This window comes from Mastigoproctus giganteus, unplaced genomic scaffold, assembly GCF_048544385.1.
Source record: "Mastigoproctus giganteus isolate SK-2022 unplaced genomic scaffold, ASM4854438v1 scaffold_18, whole genome shotgun sequence".
Taxonomy (NCBI): Eukaryota; Metazoa; Arthropoda; class Arachnida; order Uropygi; family Thelyphonidae; genus Mastigoproctus; species Mastigoproctus giganteus.
The window spans coordinates 79589-92856 of NW_028328295.1; the positions used below are offsets into that span (position 1 = coordinate 79589).

The window sequence follows — 13268 nt, forward strand, 5'->3', positions numbered from 1 at the left end:
ATGGAATCCTTTATTCCACACTCCATTTTAAAATCTCGTCCTTTATCTAAACCTTGGTTTTCCAATAAATGTACTAGTTAAGGCTGTTCAAGAGAAGAATGTTGCATATCGTAATTGGCTGTTTACAATTCTTCAGTTTTCATTTTCCTACACCAAAGCTCGCAACAATTGTAAAGCAGTTATTAATCAGTCCAAACTAGATTTTGAACAGGCTAAGAGTAGAAAACTTGCTCCTTGCTCTAATGGTAGCTGAGCATTCTGGTCTCTTGCCAAAGCTATTGGCTGCAACTTTTGCCCATTCCTTCTCCCACACCTATCAAAACCAGATGGGTCTATTGTCACTTCAGCCAAGGAGGAAGCTGAGCTGCTAGCATCCCATTTTTCTTCCAACTCATGTATTAATGATCTTAGTAAAACACCTCCCACCATTCCCAACCTGCTCTGTTCAATTCCTCCTGTGGTCTTCCATCAAAAGGATGCCAGAAGGATTTTGACGAATTTTGAAGCTAAGAAAGCTCCAGATCCTGATGGTATTTTTTCACTTGTTCTCAAAACCTGTGCTCCTGAAATAACTCTTCTTCTTTGCTGCCTTTTTTCACTTTCTTATTTTCAGTTGCTTTTCCTTCTTGGAAATTGTTCATATCCAGCCAGTTCCCAAAATGGGTGACATATGCAATCCAATTATCGTTCCATTGCAATTATTTCTACTCTTTCTAAAGTAATGGAGAAATCAATTAACTGCCAACTCTTAAAGTATTTAGAAATCTTCCATCTGATCAATGGTCAGATGGAAGGTTTCTAGATAGTTTTCCAGTGATTTCATTATTTGAAGGTCTTCTAAACAAGCTTCCATCTTACAGTTTGCCAACTGTTTTTTGTAATTGGTTATCCAGTTTTCTCTCTGACTGCTCACTGAGGGTGATGGTAGATGGCTGTCTGTGTTCTAACTTCTCCACTAATCCTGGTGTTCCCCAAGTTCAATTCTTTCCCCTTCCATTGACTGGAAATCTTATCCATAGTTTTGCTGATGATAGCAAATTGCATTACACTTTCCATTTTGAGAAACCTTGCCCTGCTCAATCAGCTTCAACTTTTAGAATATATGCTACCAATTCCTTAAATGCCAATCTCCATGTAATTCTCCAGTGGGGCAAAGACAACTTAGTTGATTTCAATCCTTCTAAAACTCAGCCTTGTCTTATATCTCACAAAAAGGATTCTTCTGCTCCTATACTTATCTTTGGTGACACTCCAATTTCTAGGCAAGATGATATATATCTCTTTTGGGGATTATCCTGAATCTAATGTCTCTTGGCACAAGCACATTACATATATTGCTTCCTCTGCATCTAAAACCTTGGTCTTCTCTCTTTCACTCTCAGCATTACTTTTCTTCCAGAAAGCTGTTCACTCTATACAGCTAAAGTACAGATGTAAAGGGTGCAAGAATATTTGCTGATGCTAGCATGGGGGAATTCAAAGACTAAAAGATTAACAGTAGTTGCAAAAAGAGGCGAATGCGATTCTTGCACTGCTTACATTAGAACGAGCAGCAGCCTGGAAGATTGCTGGGTGATTTTAAGGACTGCTGGGAGTCATCATGAAACAAGTAAATACGTTGGCTGTGTTAGGGTAACTAATAGTAAGAGCAGGTACATATATACTTGCATGTACTCCAATGCTAGAAGTATAGTAAATAAATTTGATGAATTTGCAGTGCTTGTCAAGACATCAAAGGCAGATAACATTGGAATATCAGAGACATGGTGTCACACAGATATACGCAATTCAGAATTGGAAATTGGGGAGTACAATGTGTACAGACAGTATAGAAAAGGAGGAGGGGTTCTCCTGTTAGTTAAGAAACACAAACTCTAAAGAAATGCATCCAGTTGACATTTGTGGAAAGTGCAATGTTCAGTCAGTTTGGTGTGACATAAGTGCTGAGAAAGGGGAAAATGAGAGTAGGAGTGCGTTATAGGTATAATGACTCTGATGAAATAAATAGGCCAGTAAATCAGAATGTCTTATAATGGGGGATTTTAACTTTCCAGATATTGATTAGAACTTGTGGTAAGTCACAGCACACTAGCAAGACTTTTGTGGATTTATTGGATGATCGTTTCTACAGCAACATGTTCAAGAGGCAACAAGAGGGAGTAATACTCTTGATCTGATTATCAGCAGTGAATATTCATACATTAAGGATTTGTAGATAAAGGAAATGCTAGGTAGCAGTGATCACAGTATATTGATGTGGGATTTACTTAAAGATGTAACTATCATCAAGGGTAAAAGGAAGGATTTTTTCTTTCGTAAAGGTGACTACAGTGGTCTCAGACAGTTTTTAAATTCTTTACAGTGGGCCAACTGAGGGTGTTACCAACAGCAAATTCGATAATGGAAGCCTTCAAGGGCTTCCATTATCGAATGGAAGCCTAGAATTCAATTAATGAATTCATACCTGAATTCATGGCTTTTCATGCCAACTAAGAAATACTGTTTAAGGTTTAGGCTTAAATGGATGTCAGTTGAACTAATGAGGCTCATGACAGCAGAAAAATGCATGGAATGCATATAAATTATCAGAAGCCTATGGTAGATATAAGCTAGTCTGTAATCAAGTCAATAAGGAAGTTAGGCAACCGAAGGCAGATTGTGAGAAATCTTTGGCAAAGGATGCAAAGAAAAACACCAAGGACTTCTTTACTTATGTAATCTCTAGGACGAAGGGGATGAACAAGATTGGTCTACTTGATATTGATGGTTCGACTGTTGATGATCCTGCTTGGACAGCTGACAAACTGAATGAGTATTTCACATCACATTCACACATGGAGAATTCTGTAGGAAATGTGGAGACAGAAGCTTATTAAACTAACAGAGAGCTAAATGATTTTGTAATCATGGACTGCAAAGTGGAGGAGAAATTGTTGAAGTTAAACGTAAGAAAGGCACCTGGGGGTGGATGGAATCTATCCAGTTATATTAATTATAAATCAACAGGGATGACCTTTATTTTAGATATAGGAAGCTTCTTTTCCAACTCTCCTAGTCCAACTCTCTAATAACTCTTGAGGATGGCAATATCTATTTTGTAAACCAGGTGGGACATCTTATTTCTTTTGGTCCTATAGGTGGACTTATATTTAAATTTAGGGGTCTAATAAAATTCGATATGTGTATAATACGTGTATACTGAATTAATTGATCACTCAAGTTATACATTAATATATAACACTATGGCTGAATGGTTAACAGGGTTAAAACAAGACTATACTAGAATTACATTGAAATATGCAGCCCAAAAATATCATATCCAGTTTTTAAAACAATGTCTTTCTGAAAATTTAATACCGAAATTTGCTACATTTCGGCTAAGTTTGAAAATCCAAGGAATACAAAAATTAGTTCTTACCACGTCAAGTAACATAGTAAAACTAGCTTTAAAATCTCGATTTAATCTAAAAAAGATATATTTTAAACAGATTCAACGATATCGCAATATTTTTAGAAAACACCTAAACAGTATTGATTGGAATATTCTAAAGCAAACCATTCAATTAAAAATCGACGCCCAATCCTCCACATTAGAGAATAGACATAACCAAAAATTACAAGCCCTTAGGGGTTTTCGGCACAACAGAAGTCATCATTCGTCTCACAGTCGTTTTGAAAACCAGAGTGCATACCGAAACACCAAAAACGCAGATAAAAATTCCCACACCTTTCTCAATAGAAATCTACCACATATTAATGACTTCCAGGTCAATTTAAACACTGGTTCACAAAATGACCCCAATCCATCAGATAATGTAAAGAACTTATCATCTGTTACGCTAACTTCACAGCAAATAGCCCTATTAAATAAAGGTTTAAATTATAATTTACCGCCGAGATTCACCCCCAAGAAACAAATGATTATTGATCTTGAGTTCGCGCTTAGAGATTTGCCTCAAAAAAAAAATGTATTAATCCAACAGACTAATCGAACCATAAACCAAACTATCCCCTCAATATCAAAACGACATAGAGAAGAAGCAAAAGCTTTACACACACTTAGACAAAACCGAGATATCATTATTTAAAAGGCCGACAAAGGCAATACAGTAGTTATTCTCAATAAAGGAGACTATATAAATAAATTATACACCATCATTTCGGACACAACGACATACGAAGAGGTTGCACCATCAGAGTTCAACAGCTTAGTTAACAAATATAACAAAATGCTCACCACCTATAGGAAAGATGACCACATCACTATGGCCCAACTTAAACAAATTAAAGCCCACACATACAATATCCCAACCTTATTCGGCCAAGTAAAATTACACAAAACAGGATACCCAATTCGTCCAATCGTGTCATATAAGAATTCAGCTTTTGCTTCCTTAGCCATGTTCATCTACCCAATTCTAAAACCACTCCGAGAACTCCTAACATATAACATAAAAAACTACGATGCTTTATTCATGAACCTCAAAGATCTCCATATCAAGGAGGATATGAAGTTATATTTATATTCACTGGATGTGACTTCACTATACACTAATGTAAATGTACCTTACACCTTAGACATAGTCTGGGCCTACTTAAACGATGATAACATAAAAATTAATAACACCAGACTCCCCAAAGACAGAATATTCGAACTAACAAAACTATTAGTAAATGCAAATTACATTCTCTTTCAAGAAAAAATATACAGACAGATTTTCGGCCTCCCAATGGGCCCAAACATCAGTGGACTCATTGCCGAACTATACTTAGACAAATTGGAAAAGATCCATCTTGATCCATTTATACCACAGATCACATATTACGGAAGATATCTGGATGACATCCTAATTATCACAGATCATTTGACCATAAACAATATTCTTCAGGTTTTTAATAAAATCCATCAGAGATTAAAATTTGAATTAGAAATTGAAGCAGAAACCCACTCCATAAACTTCCTTAATTTTACCATACACAGATTAGGACAAAAACGAAATTTCAGCATATATAGAAAACCCACTAACAAGGGGATGCTTTTGCATTTCCACAGTTATCATCTCCAATCATACAAAAAATCGGTCATGCTGAACCAATTTCTTAACGCCTTTAAATATTCTTCCATCCAAATTTCTCTAACCACTGAAATAAATGAATTAACTATAAGATTCTCAAATAGGGGTTACCCGCTAACCTATATAAACAAAGTCAAAACAATAGCCCGTGATAAAATAAATAACAACAACCTCGCAACAAACATTGCACAAAAATCTGACAAAACCAAAATACATTTTATCACCATTCCATATGTCGAGTACTGGTACAATAAACTTAATCAAATATGCAAGGGAACCGACATGAAAATCATAGCAAAACCCATGAACAAATTATACACATTCTTCAGAAATCGACCTTCAAGTACCACATTCCAATCACAACATGACCTCGTATACAGCATCCCATGCAAAAATTGCGACGCTGTTTATGTAGGATCTACCATGGGAGTGGCACAGCTTCGAGCAAAACAACACGAAGCTTCTGTGCGGGCGGGTCGTTCAAATGCATCGGAACTTTCGTTCCACGCAATAAATGAACGACATTCATTCAGCTTTAATGAAACAAAAATTATAAATATTCAACACAACTACCACAAACTACTTATTGCAGAAACCTTAGAGATGAAACTACATGAAATTTCAATCAATATCCGTAGGCCATTCCTACTGTTCAACGATTGGTCACTTATACGCATGTGTGAAGAACAAACACTACAACATAAGACAAAAGTTTCGGATTAATTGTGAGTTGCTCTATTCCTGTGAACATGATGCCCGAAAAGTTCTAGTCTGACTTAAGGAATGTAGAGAATAATCCTCCCCCCCATATCCAATTTTATTAGACCCCTAAATAAGTGCAGCTATAGGACCAAAAGAAATAAGATGTCCCACCTGGTTTACAAAATAGATATCGCCATCCTCAAGAATTATTAGCGAGTTGGAAAAAAGCTTCCTATATCTAAAATAAAGGTAATCCCTGTTGATTTATAATATAATAGAATATAGGAATTATCGAGCGCTTAATAGCTCTCAATTATCAAAGTTATATTAATGGAGGCAACTAACAAACCCTTAGCCATGATCATGAGCGCATACTTGGAGCATAATTATGAGAGCATACTCCATTCCCCATGGAATGGAGATGTGGAAATGTGACCTCAATTCACAATGGATGATCAAGGGAGGACACAAGTAATTACAGATCTGCTAGTTTAACTTCTGTTCTGGGGAAAATAATGAAATCACTGGTTAAAGAGCACTGTAGGATCATCTAGACAAGAGTGCAGTAATAGTTCAGACACTGCATGAGTTTGTTAAGGGAAAGTCTGGTCTAACCAATTTGATTGGATACTATGATGTGGTCACAAAGGAACTCAATGCAGAAAATAATTTTAATACCATATACTTGGATTTCAGGAAAGCTTTTGATAATGTTGCACACTGAAGGCTGCTGTACAAATTGGACTAGAATGGCATTAAGGGATTGTTCACTGGAAGACTACAGAGAGTGTAATCAACGGACACTGCTCTTTGTGGAACCACCAGGGTTTAGTGCTGGGCCCGTTGTTGTTTTGTGTATTTATCGATGATATGGATGAAGGTATATTAGGCTTAATGTCCCAGATGATACAAAGGTTGGCAGGGTTGTTAATGACAGCAAAGACTGTATGCTACTGCAACAGGATCTAGAAAAGTTGGACAGACTGGCTGAGAAATGGCAACTGAAGTTTAACATTGACAAATGCAAAATACTGCATATGGGTAGCAATAACCACAGAGAAACATATGAACTGTGGTACTACACTCAGAGAAGTGGAGAATGAAGAAACCTGGGGATAACTGTGTAGTCAGATATGAAGTTCTCTGAGTAGTGCAAATAGGCTGCCAGAGCAGGTCATGGAGCAGGTCCTGTCAATGATATACAGGAATTTTGTTAGCAGGGATAAGGTGATGGTCAGACTATACCTTGAGTACTGTGTACAGGTCTTGGGACCTCATTTTAGGAAGGAAGTACACTTGCTACGAGTACAAAGAAGAGCAACAAGTTTAGTTGAGGAAAAACAAAGGGGTGCTCTTACAAAGAAAGGCTTAAATTCTTCAATGTGTGGAGACCAGGCACCTACGAGGTGATGTGATTGAGGTGTATAAGGCCTTGAATTATTTGAACATGCTCAATGCTGATGAGATTCTTCCTATTACTCAGATTATGAACCTGAGGAGCATAGATTTAAATTGAGGAAAGAAGTTGTTGAATAGATGTGCAGGAATTTGGTTTAACCAGCAGGTAGTTGATTGCTGGAACAGACTCATCTGTTGTTGTGGAAGCTGATAGCTTAAATGAATTCAGGGCAGAACTAGACAGAGATATGGGTGGAATGGGAAGAGTTTTTTTTTTTTTTTTTTTTTTTTTGGCCAATGTTTTTTAAGCTTCCTTTCTTGCATCTGATGCCTCAACTAATGCTAATGTTAATTTCAGTTAAAGATAGTGGAAAAGGAGTGGGAGGAGGGGGGGAGAGAGAGAGATTTCGGAAGTTACAGCCCAACCATACTTTTTTTTTTTTTTTTTTTGGTAGTTGTTGGCGCATCGGCTTCTGTGGACATAATGCACCTCCCAAGGTTTTTGCAGTACTTTGATCCAAGCCCAAGGCGGGATTCGAACCCGCGACCTTTGGGTTGCCAGGCAGGCACTTTACCCACCTGGCTAGCCTGGTCGGCCCCAACCATACATGATGTTCTTTTCGCCAAAGAGTTGTATATCACTGTAAAAAGTTACCTTCATGGTAGATGAAGCTGACAGCTTAGAAAATTGAAAGGTCAGTTATATCAACACCTATGAAGGGCAGAACAATTTATATTTTTTTTATTATTATTATTTTTTTTTCTGGCACAACAAAAATCCCAGGGCTTTCTTGCAATGTATGGTTAATACTAATATGATATTAGTATTAACTAATATTATAAGAGTTTATTATAAGCTCAGAATGAGCTTATTATAAGCTCATTCTGACATTTTAGTAATGCTTTATCTTTTATTCTTCAATTTATCTTCATTTTCTTGCATTAGTTCTAAAGATTTTTTGTATTTATTGTTTTCATCCTTAAAAGCCTGTTGATGTTTTTGAGTTATTGGAATCAACATTCTGATTACTGAAAAAGTATTCATGAGATTGTTATTTCCATAATGAAACATCCTGAATGTCTGTAAGTTGATAAGCATATTTGTTATTATAATGCTATGTTATCTGAACACTCTCTCTCTCTCTCTCTATATATATATCTGTCTGACCATGTGACAAAGCACTGGGAAAGCAAAATTCAGAGTAGGAATATGTTGTAGGCCTAATGATTCTTATGAGTACAATGTACAACTGTACAGAGAAATAGAGTGGGCCAATAACTCAGTCTCTTATTATGTGGGATTTTAACTTCCCAGATATTGACTGGAACTTGTCACTTGGTCACTCGCACACTAGCAAAGCATTATGGATTTATTGGATGATTGTTTCCTACAGCAGCATGTTAGAGAGGCAACCAGAGGGAGTAACAATCTTGATCTGATTATCAACAGTGATTATTCATGCATTAAGAATTTGCAGATAAAGGAACCACTAGGTAGCAGTGATCAAGGTGTGCAGATGTGGGATTTACTCAAAGATATTACTACCATCAGGGGTAATGGGAAGGGTTTTTGCATTCATAATGATGACTACAGTGGTCTCAGACAGTTTTTAAACTCTATACAGTGGAACCAACTGATGATGTTACCAACAGAAAATTCCAGAGAAACATTCAAAGAATTAATCTTGGAAGCTACCAGGCTTTCAATACCAATTAAGAAATACTGTTCAAGATCTAAATGGCCTAAATGGATGTAACCTGTGTTGCACCTCCTTGTCAGATGAACTAATGAGACTCTTGGCAGAGAAGAAAAATGCATGGGATGCATATAAACTATCAGGTGATACAGAATCCTATGGTAGATATAAGCTATTCTGTAATAAAATCACAAAGGAGGTTAGACAAGCAAAGGCAGATGAGAAATCCTTGGCAAAAATATGCAAAAAAAAAAAAAAAAAAGACAGCAAAGAGTACTTTACTTATGTAAACACTAGAAGGAAGGCAATTTGTACATACACACAAGGAGATATTCAGGGAGGCAAATGCCAGAAGTTTATCAAACTGTGGCAGGGAGCTAAATAATTTTGCAATAACTGAGAGCAAAGTGGAGGAGAAATTGTTGAACTTAAACATAAGAAAAGTACCTGGGGTGGATGGGATCTATCCAGTTGTATTAAAGGAGGCAGCAAAAGGAAGTAAGCAAACCAGCCATAACTATGAGAGCTTCCTTGGACTCAGGGGAGGTACCCATGGACTGGAGGTGTGCAAATGTGACCCAAATCCACAAAGGAGAATCAAAGGGAGCCACAGATAATTTACAGGCCTGTTAGTTTAACTTCTGTTCCAGGGAAAATAATGAGTCACTGGCTAAAGAAGCATTGCAGGATCATCTAGAGAAGACTGCAGTTATAGTTCAGACACATCATGAGTTTAAGAGAAAGTTTGTCTTACCAATTTAATCGGATGCATGGTACAATGTGGTCACAAAGGACCTGGATGCAAAGAATAATTTTGATATCATATACTTGGAAAGTTTTTCATACTATTACATATGGAAGACTACTGTACAAATTGGAGCAGTATGGTATTAAGGGCAAGTTGCTATAATGGATATAGGGATGGTTGAGTGGGAGACAACAAAGTGGTAATCAATGGACACTGCTCTTTGTGGACAATGTTAAAAGGATGGTTGAATGGGAGATGACAGATTGAGGTGTGTAAGGCCTTGAATGGTTTGAACAAGGTTAATGCTGATGGGATTCATCCTCTTGCTCAGATTAATTGCCTGAGGGGACTTTAATTCAAATCGAGGAAAGACAGTGAATGACTAGATGTGTGGTGGTTGATTGCGGGAAAAAACTGCCATCTGTCATTTTGTGGAAGTTGACAGCTTAAATAAATTTAAGGTAGAACTAGAGAAACATTTGGAGTGAATGGATGGGTGAAATGGGAAGTTTTTTTTTTTTTTTTTGGGCTGATGCTGTATAAGCTTGCTTTCTTGTATCATATACCTCTACTAATGCTGCTTTTATATTTAGTATTTAAGAATATTTAAGTCATCCTACTCAATCTACTGGCTACAAAATGAATGACTTGCACTCATCTATTCTTCTCCATTTAACAATTTAATCTCCATGTGCATCTTGGTATACTTTTTTAATTCTACTTTAAGAGCATCATTATTACCTGTAAATATGACTGTCATCAATTCTGCCACTTTTCGATAAGAAAAGATATCAACCAAAATAATAATTTAATTTTCTTTCTCAACCTGAATTCTTATTCAGGTTGAGAAAGTAAAAAAAAGTTGTGTTATTTGGAATAGTGTAATACTTACAGCTTGAGCACTTTCATCTCCAGCACAGATCAGAACAGAAGAATCATTTTTGGGATCAAGAAGTAACCTTGACTTTGAAATATGAACCTGTGTTGCACCTCCTTGTAAGATTTGGGCAACATTACAAGAATATGTACTTGAATCAGGAAGTTCATCACAGCGACTGTTGCAAGATAGCTCACACAGCTAAGAAGATGCCATTTATGTAATGAATATTACATATTTATTATCAATTTATTTATCTGTTTGTTTATATATTTCACCTGTTATTTTATGTAATAAAATAATGAAAATTAAATAATATAAGGCTAAAGTGCAAGCCAAAATTAATAATGAAACAACCTTCAATTGTTTCAAATTCTGGCCATTGATCTGTTTCATGTCATGTCAATTTTTGCAAAAAAAATGAAAAAATAAAATGAATGTATTTCAAACTCCCAGCAGACAGTTTTCAGTAGAGAATATTAGAATAACACTAATAAACACAAGATGTTGGCAGTGATATCATTAAATAATTGTTTTTTCATATTCTTTTAACTATATAGTATCAGTGTAAATACACCATAGTTAACCCATATATTTGAGCTACGTATGTAGCGTAGAGGGCATCGTTTTAATTGTATCTCATAATGTGGTTGCCTTCACAACGAGATAGCTACTATTGCATTACTTCAAATAAATAACGCTTCTCTAGAATATAACTTCGCAACTGTGATGGCTTGTTGTATTACCTGGGTACCTGCCCGCCCACTGATGATGAAACCGCACAGCTTCGAAACGATCGTCTGGGTGGTGGTACCGCTGAAAATAAATAACAGTAGTCTTCTCCACTAGAGAAGCGTTATTTATTTGAAGTAATGCAATAGTAGCTATCTCGTTGTGAAGGCAACCACATTATGAGATACAATTAAAATGATGCCCTCTACGCTACATACATAGCTCAAATATATGGGTTAACTATGGTGTATTTACACCGATACTATATAGTTAATTATCAAAACCCATAAGGATTATGCCCTATGCATTTAATTTTCCAAATATTTTTTAAGTAATGGAACAAAAAATATATATATATAATATATATATTATATATATATAGTTAACCCATATATTTGAGCTACATACGTAGCTCAAATATATGGGTTAACTATGGTGTATTTACACCGATACTATATAGTTAATTATCAAAACCCATAAGGATTATGCCCTGTGCATTTAATTTTCCAAATATTTTTTAAGTAATGGAACAAAAAATATATAATTTATATATATATTTAATTATATATATATATATAATATAAATAAAAATAATAGGATGTAGTGACAAAACTGAACGTCTAAAAAAAGAACGAAAAAAATATTAATTTATTAAATTGGATTATGGATCCGGGGCACTACTAGTTACAGCAGAAATACCCAGCAACCATAATGAAATATAGACAAATGTATTTGATCAGTGTATTGGGTAGAGGTGTTGACCTGTCAAGTGTAAATACAATGGAATAAATTGAGAATGCCTGCAAAGTAAAAGCAGATTACCTAAAATAAAATTAAGATTAACATAAAATAAAATAAAATAATAAAAATGGTACTTAATGCTGTAGGTCCTAAGATTTCAACTACGTCTTTAGAGGGTTGGCAGCCAATTTGTTGTTGTGCTTGGATTTTTCTGGTGCAAAGGCTACTTAGGCCATATTGCACCCATCATAGTAGTTAATAATTTTGTTAGCTTCTATGGAAGCAGTTATATAAGCCTATTCATTTCAGAAAGAAGAAAAATTCTGTAAGGTTTGAATTTTCCCCTATGATATGGCTAAGTGACAATTCCTGTAAGTTTGGGAGAGAAGTGGATGAAATTATACAGGACTTTTTACACAAAGTGCATTCCAGGAATATGTGTTTTATTGTCAATGGCCTGTGGCAATGTGTACACTGTGGAGGGTCATTACCTGATAACAGGAATAAATGGGTCAAATGAGTGTGGCCTATTCGCCTCTGTTCGGCAGCCAAAACCGATGGAACCACAGCAATAAGCAAGGTCTCTGTTTCTGTTAGGATATATATGTACGAAACGTATACATCACAGCCGATGCAATAAAAAAACCTTTTTTTCATTCACTTTTGGTACTAAATCTATCTTGACTAGATTTTTTTTTTTTTTTTAATTTTATTTTAAAGTACATCAGAATACTCAAATGTAGATAAGTGCTAATTTTGATGGAGTATTTTTCAGAACATCTGGGGAAATCATAAACCAAGAATGTTTATTAGAACCTATAGTACAATAGACTTTCGATTTTCCGGGATAGATGGTAAAAAAAAAAAAAAAAAAAAATCCCAGATAATCGATTTCCCGGTTAATTCAAAAATGAGTGTCTTCCACATATGCAAGAGATACGTTACAGGACTTCTTACGGAAGACAAGTTTTACATAACTCGGGAATGACTAATAAAATATTGCTACTATATCCCTGATATGCCAAAATTACAAAAACCACATAATATCCTCAGAAGAATGAAGAAAAATAGTTATATATATATTTAATTAGTTCAATTAAAAACTATGGGTTTTTACGTGATTACGGTGAAATGTGTGTCCCCTTCACTGAAATCTTTAGTCATATAAAAAAAATATAAATAACATAACGTAGGTCCGAAGCTATGTAAGTCGGGGACTTACTGTATCAAAAAAGGTTCAGCAACCTATGTAAAAAGTATGGCGATGGATAAAAAATGAGAAAACTTACCATGCACTG

General features: G+C 35.6%; 1 protein-coding gene across 1 annotated transcript in view; it reads right to left on the bottom strand.

The window, feature by feature from the left end:
* The window catches only part of mus302 (mutagen-sensitive 302), a 279343-nt gene that overhangs the window by 12540 nt on the left and 253535 nt on the right, over positions 1–13268 (bottom strand). The window contains exon 12 of the mRNA XM_090389437.1: positions 10513–10698. Within this exon, the coding sequence (XP_090245563.1) occupies positions 10513–10698 (186 nt within the window). The remainder of the gene's footprint in view (positions 1–10512; positions 10699–13268) is intronic.